This window comes from Siphateles boraxobius, unplaced genomic scaffold, assembly GCF_051911475.1.
Source record: "Siphateles boraxobius isolate OS27281-9 unplaced genomic scaffold, OSU_SipBor_1 11, whole genome shotgun sequence".
Classification (NCBI taxonomy): Eukaryota; Metazoa; Chordata; class Actinopteri; order Cypriniformes; family Leuciscidae; genus Siphateles; species Siphateles boraxobius.
The window spans coordinates 4,577,121-4,589,228 of NW_027508711.1; the positions used below are offsets into that span (position 1 = coordinate 4,577,121).

Here is a 12,108-nt window from a genome sequence, read left to right on the forward strand (position 1 = left end):
AAGCTTTGAAAGATTAAATCAAGTCTGACAGTAAATAAATACAAGAGATACTGAAAGAGGTTTAGAAAGAAACAGGAATCCAGCGTCTGTCTGGGCCCGCAAATCTCAAAAACAGACTTGGCCTTGTAAAACTCACACATACATGTCTGCTTCGGTCATTAGCAAAAGGAGAAAAACTGGGGGGAAAGATTAAGAAATGGTGCATTAGTTACTTCGAACTTCACCCAAACTCTTCTATACAACATTGTCCCATATTAAAGCAGTTATTTTAACAATAAGGTACCAAAAGCTGAGACATATTGTGAATAAGAGGTCAAGGTTTCGCTTGATAGCAGAAATGTATGAGTAACTAAAGATTGCAAATTTCAAAATGTGCACCTCAAGTCACACATAACTATAATTTCACAAAATATTAATGTCATACTGCTTTTATACAAGTCAATGCAAAATAAAAACATGCAAATGCATGTTTTACTTCTGATATAAGATCTATACCTGACATGTAATCTAAGGTTATTAGTTGGTCTCTTCCAGTGATGTGCAGTGATATAATCTATACTACATATTTTGCAACATCGTATTGACCAATTAGGATTCAATTTCGGAATGATCCATTTTGTAATAAAATTTGTGGTGTATAATTCAAAAGCCTGCAACTGACACACCACTATCACGCTTATTAAACTCCCGTGATGGAGTGTGAGTGCCACCTGGTGGACACTGTACTCAAACACATTTTTAGATCTGGTATTTTTGCATATTAAATTAGTCTTTGGGACAAAGGAGTGATCAGTTACAACATAGTAAAGTTTCTGACAACTTCAAACAATAATACGCCTCCAATCTAACATTAATCTTCTGTGACTTTCCAAGTGACAATAGATATAGGGTTGGATAGGCAATTAGACAGGAAAACTTGTTTTTACCAATTCAATATAAATATACAATAATAATTATATCATTCAAAATATTATTTTATTAAATAATAAAAAATAAGTCAATACAGAAAATATTCAGAAATTATAATATTGCACTGTAAAATAAAACCAAGTGTTTATGAATAATAAAATTATTTACAGAAAAGTAAAATTATAATACAAATATTTATGGATGTCTTTGCTTTCAAAATCAAAATCAAAGAGCTTTTATTTTGCAGAGAACTTAAATATAGCTCATGAAGAAATAAATGCATTTTAAATTTCATCAAAAACAGGCTATGATGTTTGTGGTTTATATTTTTACTTGGCAGAAATATTTTAAGCAAATTATTTTCAAAAAAGCATTTGTGCGTGGATGAATAATGCACGACAAGACAGGGACTTTCATTTAAATACCATGCGGTTTTTAATGTCTGCTTTGAAGAACGTTTTGAAAATATACATAAATGACTAAAAATACATTGAACTGAAACTTTATTTGTTTGGTGTTGCATAAAAAAAGACATATATATCACACAAAACTTTATTTACAAAACAAGGCATTTATGTTTTGAACATATAAACATATTTACAAGAGCACATGCAGATATGCGCAGCCATCTACTCCAGTGTTTAAAGAGGACGTCACGTCTGCATGTTCACCTTCTTGGTTTTGGGATGACTTTATTTCCACTGGTGGCCACCGGGATGAGAAGTTTCCGATACTCGAGCGGAAGATATTTCTCTATCAGTATATTCACAGGTGTAGCATCCGTCACAAAGCCCTGCCTGAGAAAAACAACACAAACAGTCAGTTGAGCATGCTAAACATAGCCAATATGACTCCAAGGGGGAAAAGGCTGCACAAGTGTACAAAAACAAGTTATATTGACCTATTTTTCCCTTTTTCAAAGTCTTGATTTTGTTTTTGGGTCTACTAGAATAGGTTTTCATGCTTTAATGTCAACAGCTTCGAGCACATAAAAAAAAAAAAAAAAATTTGTTGCGCCCCTTACCATAACCGTGAGTTTAGTACTAGCTAACAGTACTAGCTAACTCAACCAGACCTCGCCCCTTTTTTGCATGTACTGGGTGGGAATTATTTAAAAGAGGAATATTGTGACTTGTTTGTTGCAAGAAAAAATGTCAAGACTAAACGCCAATTAAAGGCGTTTCAGGGAGCACAGAAACAGTGACACTGATATAGAGAATAACTCCCGCTGGAGGGACTTTGTGCTTTGTAACTTTGCAGACCTTTTTCATGCTCAAACAGCAACATTACACACTAAAGAAAGGTGAAAATGTAAAAAAGCATAATCCTCTTTGGTGTTTACCTTCTCATGAGGAGCTCAAAATCTTCAATCTCAATAGTTTTACGTTTGGCATGAGTAGCGTATACTTCCAGATCATCTGCAAGCCGTTCAAAGTACTTCTTAAGACTAAGGAATAAAAAAAACAGCACAGACAGAAACATTGCAGGACACGTCACTTCAAATGTTCATGCTGCATAATGTAAATAACTCTTCTTTTAGCACTTACAATTCATTAATGACAGGGTAGACGTCACTGGCCACTTTGGTCTTGGCGAAATGCTTGAATACACTCATGACGTAACTCTTGGGAAGAGCATCAACCCCTGTCTGACGCTTCTTTCTGGGGGCTCGTTTGGCAACCTGAGGGGGACTGAGATAAATGGGTTTTAAATCTGCATTAGGACACAATATAAAACAGACAAAGAGAAGGAGGACTGTTGATGGTAAATACCCAGCATTCACTTCTTTGAGGACTGTGGGTATGGCCTGCACACTAGGACTTGCGAACAATCTCTTCTGTCTTACGAAAGCAGGAGTTTTCATGGACAGTTCTGAAATAAAGGAAAATACAATTAATGCAAAAGTAAATTAGCTAAATCGGAATTGCAAGCACATCAACAACTGGTTCTTCTTAATGATTCGATAATGGCGAGTTCACACTGCACGATTTTAGGCAATTTTGGGAGATCGCCGACAAATGCCCCATATCATAAGCAAACTGGTGCTCGTTCACGTGAGTGACAATCATTCTCACTCAGTCAATACTCACAAAGGTCTAACGATCAAGATTAACTTAAAAATTTCCCGGAGTCCTCCTTTAAGCTCATCCAGAGTGTTGGGTCTTGCGTCTCTCAACTTTCTCTTCACAATATCCCACAGATTCTCTATGGGGTTCAGGTCAGGAGAGTTGGCTGGCCAATTGAACACAGTAATACCATGGTCAGTAAACCATTTACCAGTGGTTTTGGCACTGTGAGCAGGTGCCAGGTCATGCTGAAAAATGAAATGCTTCCAAATTCTGAAAAGCTTTATGGAGATGAAGATGAAGTGCTCCAAAATCTCCTGATAGCTAGCTGCATTGGCCCTGCCCTTGATAAAACACAGTGGACCAACACCAGCAGCTGACATGGCACCCCAGACCATCACTGACTGTGGGTACTTGACACTGGACTTCAGGCGTTTTGGCATTTCCTTCTCCCCAGTCTTCCTCCAGACTCTGGCACCTTGATTTCCGAATGACATGCAAAATTTGCTTTCATCCGAAAATAGTACTTTGTACCACTGAGCAACAGTCCAGTGCTGCTTCTCTGTAGCCCAGGTCAGGCGCTTCTGCCGCTGTTTCTGGTTCAAAAGTGGCTTGACCTGGGGAATGCGGCACCTGTAGCCCATTTCCTGCACACGCCTGTGCACGGTGGCTCTGGATGTTTCTACTCCAGACTCAGTCCACTGCTTCCGCAGGTCCCCCAAGGTCTGGAATCGGTCCTTCTCCACAATCTTCCTCAGGGTCCGGTTAACTCTTCTCGTTGTGCAGCGTTTTTTGCCACACTTTTTCCTTCCCACAGACTTCCCACTGAGGTGCCTTGATACAGCACTCTGGGAACAGCCTATTTGTTCAGAAATTTCTTTCTGTGTCTTACCCTCTTGCTTGAGGGTGTCAATGATGGCCTTCTGGACAGCAGTCAGGTCGGCAGTCTTACCCATGATTGCGGTTTTGAGTAATGAAACAGGCTGGGAGTTTTTAAAAGCCTCAGGAATCTTTTGTAGGTGTTTAGAGTTAATTAGTTGATTCAGATGATTAGGTTAATAGCTCGTTTAGAGACCCTTTTCATGATATGCTAATTTTTTGAGATAGGAATTTTGGGTTTTCATGAGCTGTATACCAAAATCATCAAAAGACCTGAAATATTGTGTGCAATGAATCTAAAATATATGAAAGTTTAATTTGTATCATTACATTATGGAAAATAATTAACTTTATCACATTATGCTAATTTTTTTAGAAGGACCTGTATATATATATATATATATATATATATATATATATATATATATATATATATGAGAGAGAGAGAGAGAGAGAGAGAGAGAGAGAAAGAGAAAGAGAGAGAGAGAGAGAGAGAGAGAGAGAGAGATGGGGAATTTAATTATTTTAGTACAAGGACAAGGGAATCTGCGCTTTTGTTGTTGTTCACTGAAAACAGTTCACTGATATGATTGATTCAAATATAAATGCATTTAAAATTGAACTGATTTGAGAAGACAAATTGCAAAACATTGCAAGACAAAACACATGTGAAAGTGGAAGTCACCTGCACTAAGAGCATCGTCGTCATCATCCTGTTCCTCCTCCTCCTGAGGAGGTTCAGGGCTCTGATTGGCTGGCTCAGAGTCCATCAGCTCCTCCTCTGATTGGCTCACTTCCTCCGGGGCATCATGGTGCTCTACAAGCTCGGGCAAATCTTCCTCAGCCAGACTAGACTCACGTTGTGATGACCTCCGCTTAGAGGTGGTGACCTCTGCCACAGGGCTGCCCGCTTGTTCCCTTTCTCTAACGTCCTGCACACTCTCTCTGTTCAGGTCACCAAACTCCAGATGATCTGAACAGAAACACATTAGCTTTTCAACCTACAAACAATCTCTGAAATGATCAATTAATTTTAGTTTAGTTACTATTAAAGACCTGCCCACTTAAACGTGACATCGCCTGCTTTTTAACGTGACATTTTGGAGGCATCTTAATATGCAATTTCTGTTTATTTAATAGTTATCAAATTCCAAAAGCTTTGCATCATTGGAATAAATTATTTAATAGATTAAATTATTTAAATAATTTTTTTAATCTTACTGACCCCAAACTCATTTGAGCCTATAATAATCAAGTTGAACCTTGTGTGTCACTTCAGGAAGTCTCACTGTTCTCACCTTTCTCTCTGGGATTCAGTCCAGCTCCGAAACTCTTTGTGACTCTAGTGGAGGCTGGGGATAGATGAAAGAGGACAGCTCCTCCTCCCTCTGAGCGGTGAGCTCTGCGAGTTATTCGCTCTGGATGATGTGATACATCTTGGTTCACTTCAATGTTCTTATCTTCAGCTTCCTCAACCTCTTCATGCTCATCTTCCACAACGTTCTCTTCCTCCACGTTCTCATTCTCAACGTCCTCATCCACGTTCTCATCCTCAACTTCCACAACGTTCTCTTCCTCCACGTTCTCATCCTCAACTTCCACAACGTTCTCATCCTCAACTTCCACAACGTTCTCATCCTCAACTTGCTCCTCCATGTTTTCGTCCTCAACTTCCTCCATGTTCTCATTCTCAACGTCCTCATCCACGTTCTCATCCTCAACTTCCACAACGTTCTCATCCTCAACTTGCTCCTCCATGTTTTCGTCCTCAACTTCCTCCACGTTCTCATTCTCAACGTCCTCATCCACGTTCTCATCCTCAACCTTCTCATCCTCAACTTGCTCCTCCACGTTCTCATCCTTAACTTTCTCCTCCATGTTTTCATACTCAACTTCCACAACGTTCTCATCCTCAACTTCTACAATGGATTCACGATCTTGTAACTCCACATCCTGAGATGCAGGAAGAGATTCTGTCATCGCCTGCGTTGGAGCAAGTACAATATAATCTCCAGGACTCAAAAACACATCATCTCCTGCTTCTTGGGATGAAGGCACCGACTCTTCCTCTTCCTGGGATGGTCCTACTGTCTCGTCTTTTTTTGAGCGGACGTAAAGCTCAGTGACATCATTAAGGCCGAGCGTGAACTTCTGCCATGAAGAATCTTCAAGTGTTTTTCCATCCTGAACCACAGAGTGATCTAAAGGACAGAGAAACTATTTAACATACAGACCAAATAAGACAGATGCATAATATCAGACTCAGTGTATATTAGGGTTTCACAATTTTGGGGGAAAATGTAATTTGTGATATTTACGATAAACATTGCCATTGCAATTTAAAAAAGAAAAGAAAACCTCCAGGTTTGCTGTGCTTATTTGTAGGGCTGCACAATTTGGCCATTTTTTTAAATTATATATCAAAATGACTAATAGTAACAGTATTAATAATATAAAATAATAATACTAATAATTATGTAACAATAATTAGTATTATTCAAGCTCAGTGTATACTAGGGCTGCACAATATATCGAAATATCGCAAAAGTATATATATCGCGATATGCATATCGCACCGGCTTGCAATAACTGGGGTCATGAACCAAAGACAAAGAGAAAATCACTTTTAGTGAAACACATTTGTAGCTTAAATAAGAATCAGTAGGCCTATATATTTAATTCATACAATGAAAACTAAGCAGTGTTTTATTTTTGCATTTGATTATTCACATACTGTTGTTGTTTACTAATCCTAACGTTAGCCTTCCTGAAACCCTGAACCCTGTAGTTTACACTGATGTTAAAATAACACTTCTTATGCTACGGTAAAACACTGATGTTCACTTTCAGAAGTTGTAGGGATGTTTTCTTGTCACAAAACAAGACTGTGAAACACGTATGTAGGTTATATAATTTTAAATATATTTTAAAGATAATTTATGTTTATTTGACACACTTTAAGCATTATCGTATCACATATCGAATATTGCATTATTTGAGTTATCGCATTTTTCTTCAATATCGTGCAGCCCTAGTGTATACCTATAGCACTTATACAACAGCCACACGACTGACCAAAGTGCTGTACAGAGGTTCAAAGGGAAGGAAAAAAGGTAAACAAACAACACCGCTAAAACAGCTAAAAAAGTTAATTAAAAATTACAATTTTTAGAAAAGTATTATTATTAGTATTATTACTACAACTACCAAAAAAAAAAAAAAAGAACATTGAAGAAAAAATAATATAATAATAATAATTTTATTTTACAGTACAATTTTTGGTGCATGTTGCATTCGCATATGCACGTTATAATAAGCGACCCAAACTCAGCAAATGCAAAGATGGAGTTGCTAACCGAGCCGCTCTGAGACACTAAAAAACACTGAATCATGAGCTGCTCTGTGTAAACTAATGCTTCACTCTGAAACATGCAGAACATAATATATTTAAATAAATTGCAGCCATTGAGATTTAATGATCATATTAAGCCATTTCACGATTTTGGTTTTATTTCAAATAATTGTGCAGCCCTAGTGTATATAAACCTTGTTTCGGGCCCTGCTCCAAGCATCTCTGAACGGCCAGATCAAATGCATCCACAGACAACGACTTCCGATTGGACACCTTCCGCTGTAGCCCCGCCCTCTCAGAGCGCTTATCCACAAATGGTGTCTTCAAGGTCAGGTTCAGCCCGCTGTCAGAAAATAAACTTGAAATTAATCACACTCAAAATGCCTCAATCATCTCTTACATCTTACAATTCAATCATGTAGTTTCTATATAGTTCTTTATTAAGTTAATAAATTAGCAAATTTATTTACTTTCCATTGCCAGTTTTAGTGATCGGGTCAGTCTATTGGAAAATAATGGACAAAGCATTTACCTCTTTGAGCCAGCAGACAAATCCAAATCATGAGATGTATCTGGTTTCTCTTGAGAGACATCACCTCTGTGAGAGACATGCGAGACGTCCTCTGAGTTGTCTGAGAATGTAGAAAAGTGTTAGATAATGCTTTTTCGGAATGGTCTGTTGCACACGTGATAAAGTTAAAATTATCTGCTGATATTCCACTATATATGCAGTACGCCTGTTTTCAATTCCAAATGGTCTTGCTAACAAAATCATTTAACAGGTGAGAATGGGTGAAGCACCTGGCAGTTGATCGAACTGTCTCTCAAACGCGGACACACTGAAGGCACGCTGAGGTTTCCTGCGGCTCAGTCCTCTGACCACATGCGTCAGGGGTTCAGTGTTCAGAGTCAGATCAGACAGCTCCACTCCAGACAGGCCTTCCCTGAGGAAATCACAGACACGTGAACAACGTGCAGAGAACTACTAGTACATGAGACTGAAGAGTTACTAACGTTCTCTCTCCGGCACTGGACACACTAGACTCGGCTGGATTCGGTTCTGCTACTTGAAGTGCAGGCTGACCCGACATCAGAATTGATGCTTCCGTCTCTGAAACACACAAGTCAAAAATAACTCACTATGTTAGTACAGATAATTGTAAATAATTATGTTAGTCATTAATAATTATAAAAATGTAATTAAGCAACTGGATAACTGTGTATACAGAAGCATCCTGAAATATGTGTAAACTTACCAACACAAATCAAGTGAACTAAATAGAAAAACATGAACTAAAATTTCAAAATAGTGAGTACATACCAGTGTTGTTATTGTTGACAAACTATTAAAATAGTTTTCATTAAATTGAATAAATCTAAAAATGAAGTAAATTAGAGATAAATGAAAATTGGTTAAAATTAGAAAAATGTTGCCTTGGCAATTAACTGAAATAAAATAAGTTGACAAACAAAAATGACAAAAAGCACGTAAAAAATTACTAAAACTTAGTTACAAAATTAAAACTAAATATATATAAATTAAAGCTAATTAAATTAAAATGTAACTAATATTTGTACTTTCCATAGCTTTTCCAAGTTTGAAAATAAAAAAATAAAAATTCCAATAGAAATTCCCTGATATTACCAGGTATTCCTTAGCAATAAAATCTCAGAATATCTCTCTTTATTAATAAACCCATCAGTTTTTCTTGACATTTATCGGTTCATTCCTGAAACCTTTCCACTCACCCATCTGAATGATCCCTCTGAGCAGACCACGAGTCGTCATGTCCTCATCATGCAGCGGGGACGGGGTAGGAGGGTCCGTCTTTGCCACCGTTGACCTTCGACGTTTAGGTGAAGGGAGGGGTGACAGAAAGGCACTCTGAAAAAAAGAGGAAAGTATTCAGGATGTGATTACATAGAATAAGCAGTTGTATATATATGTATATATATATATATATATATATATATATATATATATATATATATATATATATATATATATATATATATAATGTATTAAACACCACACGTACCTCATGGAGCTTCTTCTTGAGTCTGTGACGTAAGGCAGATCCAGGACTCTCCAGACCAGGGGTATTTTTTACCCTCATGCTCCGCCGTACACTGGTAGAACTGAAACACATAAACATTGAAAAGCAATACACAAAAATAAAATGTTATATATATATATATATATATATATATATATATATATATATATAAAGAGAGTTATTGGTCCAAGGAGGTTTTAAATTGTTGTCTGTAAGTTAATGGCTATTATTCACAATTTGTATTGTTTTAAAATGTAATGCTAAAAAGAATATTAATACAGACTTAACCGACAACCAGTATACAGATAGTATAACTTTCACCTTATGACATTTTTTGTATTTAGTTGTTACCCAACTAAGTTACATAATGTTTGAAAAGTATTTACTTAACTATTTGTTTATAAAAATGTATCTGTGTGCATAAACCATTTACGTAAACTGATTTTAAAGCAAGCAAACACATATACAATTAGGCAGGAGATTTTATATGTTTATAAAATGTAAGTGAAATTTGAAATAAATATACCTTCTGGTTACAGGGGACCTGGGTAACTCTGTGTGCAGGACTCTCCTCAACAAAACCCGAGCAGATATGTCCTCTTCTGTTGAATCCATCGTTTCTTATCGTAGTTTATCACAAAATGAAAGAAATATTCACAACTGCTAAAAACTCTAAACTACATTAAATTGAAACGAAACAAAGAAAAACATCGTCGACTCATACGTCTAAGGTTTGAAAAATGGAAGTCACACTCCCGCTCGTTGGTTTAAGTGAATCTCGCGATATTTTGTCGCTTGCTTTCATTGGCGGTAAGGTTTACAACACTGTAAAAGAAATGGACACAGCGACCCCGTTGATTTCAACGGAGAGAGTTGAAGCCCAACATGGGCACTCACTTCCTGATAGCCAAGCGTTCTGCGCAGGCTCAAACTGAGCTTGATGACGTAGATGTCAAGTGAGCAACCTGACTGACAGTTATAAATCTTCTAGTAGCTGTTTGGAGAAAAAGAAAAGAAAAAAGCCAACAAAAAGTTATCACACTGAATTAACAAAATACCACCTATAACACAATACTTGTCTTGAATGATGATCAGAAGTTTCCAAGGTCGAAGTATCACGGCTCTCCAGAAATAAGGGCTTTGACTAGCAGGCAGGCGCAAGCAAGCTAATCTCGAACGGTCAATGACGCATCAGAGTAAAGAGTAAACTCACATTGATGTGTGTGTGTGTGTGTGTGTGTATGTGTGTGTGTGTGTGTGTGTGTGTGTGTGTGTGTGTGTGTGTGTGCGTGTGTGTGTTTTGGAAATCAAATCGTTTGGTATTGTAAAAACATAATATAATTTTTATTAATATATTACAATACTATTAATAATTATAATAATTAATTTAATATAACATATTACGCTATATAATTACAATATGACATGATAAAAGAAGTGGCTAAAATCGACTTTAAAATAGCCTACTTTAGGATTGTAATCGTTTGAGTAGCCTATCTGCAGTTCTAGTAATTTTAGTTAGTTTAGTTTATTTTGAACATGTTTATGTATATATCCATTAGATTTAAATATTTGGCTAGTACAATCACACACATAATACAATCAAAAATAACAGATAAATAAATGCATAGCACAATCTTCCAAAATTATTAAAAATGATTCAAATATTGGCACATATGCAAATCATTTTTTCCCTTCTTTTTCGTTTCCTTCTACATCAAACAGAATAATAACCCATCCAAAAAATACTTCTTAGAATGAGCCCAGGAACCATACTATAAAATACTGTCCCCTCGAGTCATTTTCATATCCATTCAATATTCCATGACCATATACAATATTCCAATATATAAAGAATTGTGAGCTAGGTGTTAAATCATGTAGTTTTGGCTAATAAATCATGGTCACAAACACTTGAACAAAACCGTTTTACTTTATTTCACGTTATGTAGGCATTTTGTACATATGGCTTCCGAACGGGATCACATTCATCATTTATCGAATTATTTCCAATTCCTCAAAAACGTTGTTTAAATATTTTGTCGCGTTGCTTTTATGGACTCTGTCTATCTATGACATGGGCTGACTTTAGACAGTAAAAGACTGCCTGCGAGACTTTGCGAGCTTCTCCTCCTGTCTATACGGTAATGTCTCTATTGTACGACATAAAGTCGCGTGGTTATGACGTAATTTTTTGCCTATTTTTACAACAATGGCTTCTACGGGGCCATGACGTAAGATACAAAGTAATGGAGCCTTATACATTGTCGTGTTTCTTTAGAAATAAATAATGGACAAATGGAGTCTTTGGACGCCTCAGATGTAAAGTTATTCGCTGTCAAAGTGACGCCAAAATGAATGGGAGTCAATGGGATGCTAACAGCAGGTGATAGCCAGCTACAATGGCGGCCCCCGGAGGCGATATTTTTTTTCACAGGATGGTAGGGGAAGACTCATGAATATTCATTAAGGAACTCATCCCTGATTGGTCTTAACCCCAGTGACTGGTAGGTTTAGGGGCGGGGTTAGGGGTAGGTCATCAGACCCCCAGTGACGGGTAGGTTTAGGGGCGGGGTTAGGGGTAGGTCATCAGACCAATCAGGCATGAGTTCCCTAATGAATATTCATGAGTCTTCCCCTACCATCCTGTGAAAAAAAATATCGCCCCCCGGAGGCAGCTAGTACCCATAGACATCATATAGATAGACGCCCTATCGACCGCTACTGCCTATTGGCGCGGACGAGCCGTGGGGCCGCCATCTTAAACCGGTCACCCGCTCCGCTCAGTGTAATCTGTTTGGCAAGTGCAATGAGCTGCCAGCGCATATCTCACTGAATACCGAAC

General features: G+C 37.4%; 1 protein-coding gene across 1 annotated transcript; it reads right to left on the minus strand.

Moving 5' to 3' along the window:
• Window positions 1-1,320: 1,320 nt before the first annotated feature.
• Window positions 1,321-10,476, minus strand: cenpt (centromere protein T). The gene is made up of 13 exons (XM_077194248.1): window positions 9,790-10,476; window positions 9,246-9,345; window positions 8,956-9,091; window positions 8,221-8,317; window positions 8,008-8,150; window positions 7,739-7,838; window positions 7,401-7,549; window positions 5,153-6,055; window positions 4,540-4,827; window positions 2,682-2,781; window positions 2,457-2,600; window positions 2,252-2,356; window positions 1,321-1,706 (listed from the first exon to the last, which is right to left on the minus strand). Exons 1-13 carry the CDS (start codon window positions 9,876-9,878, stop codon window positions 1,577-1,579), a joined length of 2,484 nt encoding a protein of 827 aa, XP_077050363.1. The 5' UTR covers window positions 9,879-10,476; the 3' UTR covers window positions 1,321-1,576.
• Between the last annotated feature and the right edge of the window lie 1,632 nt (window positions 10,477-12,108).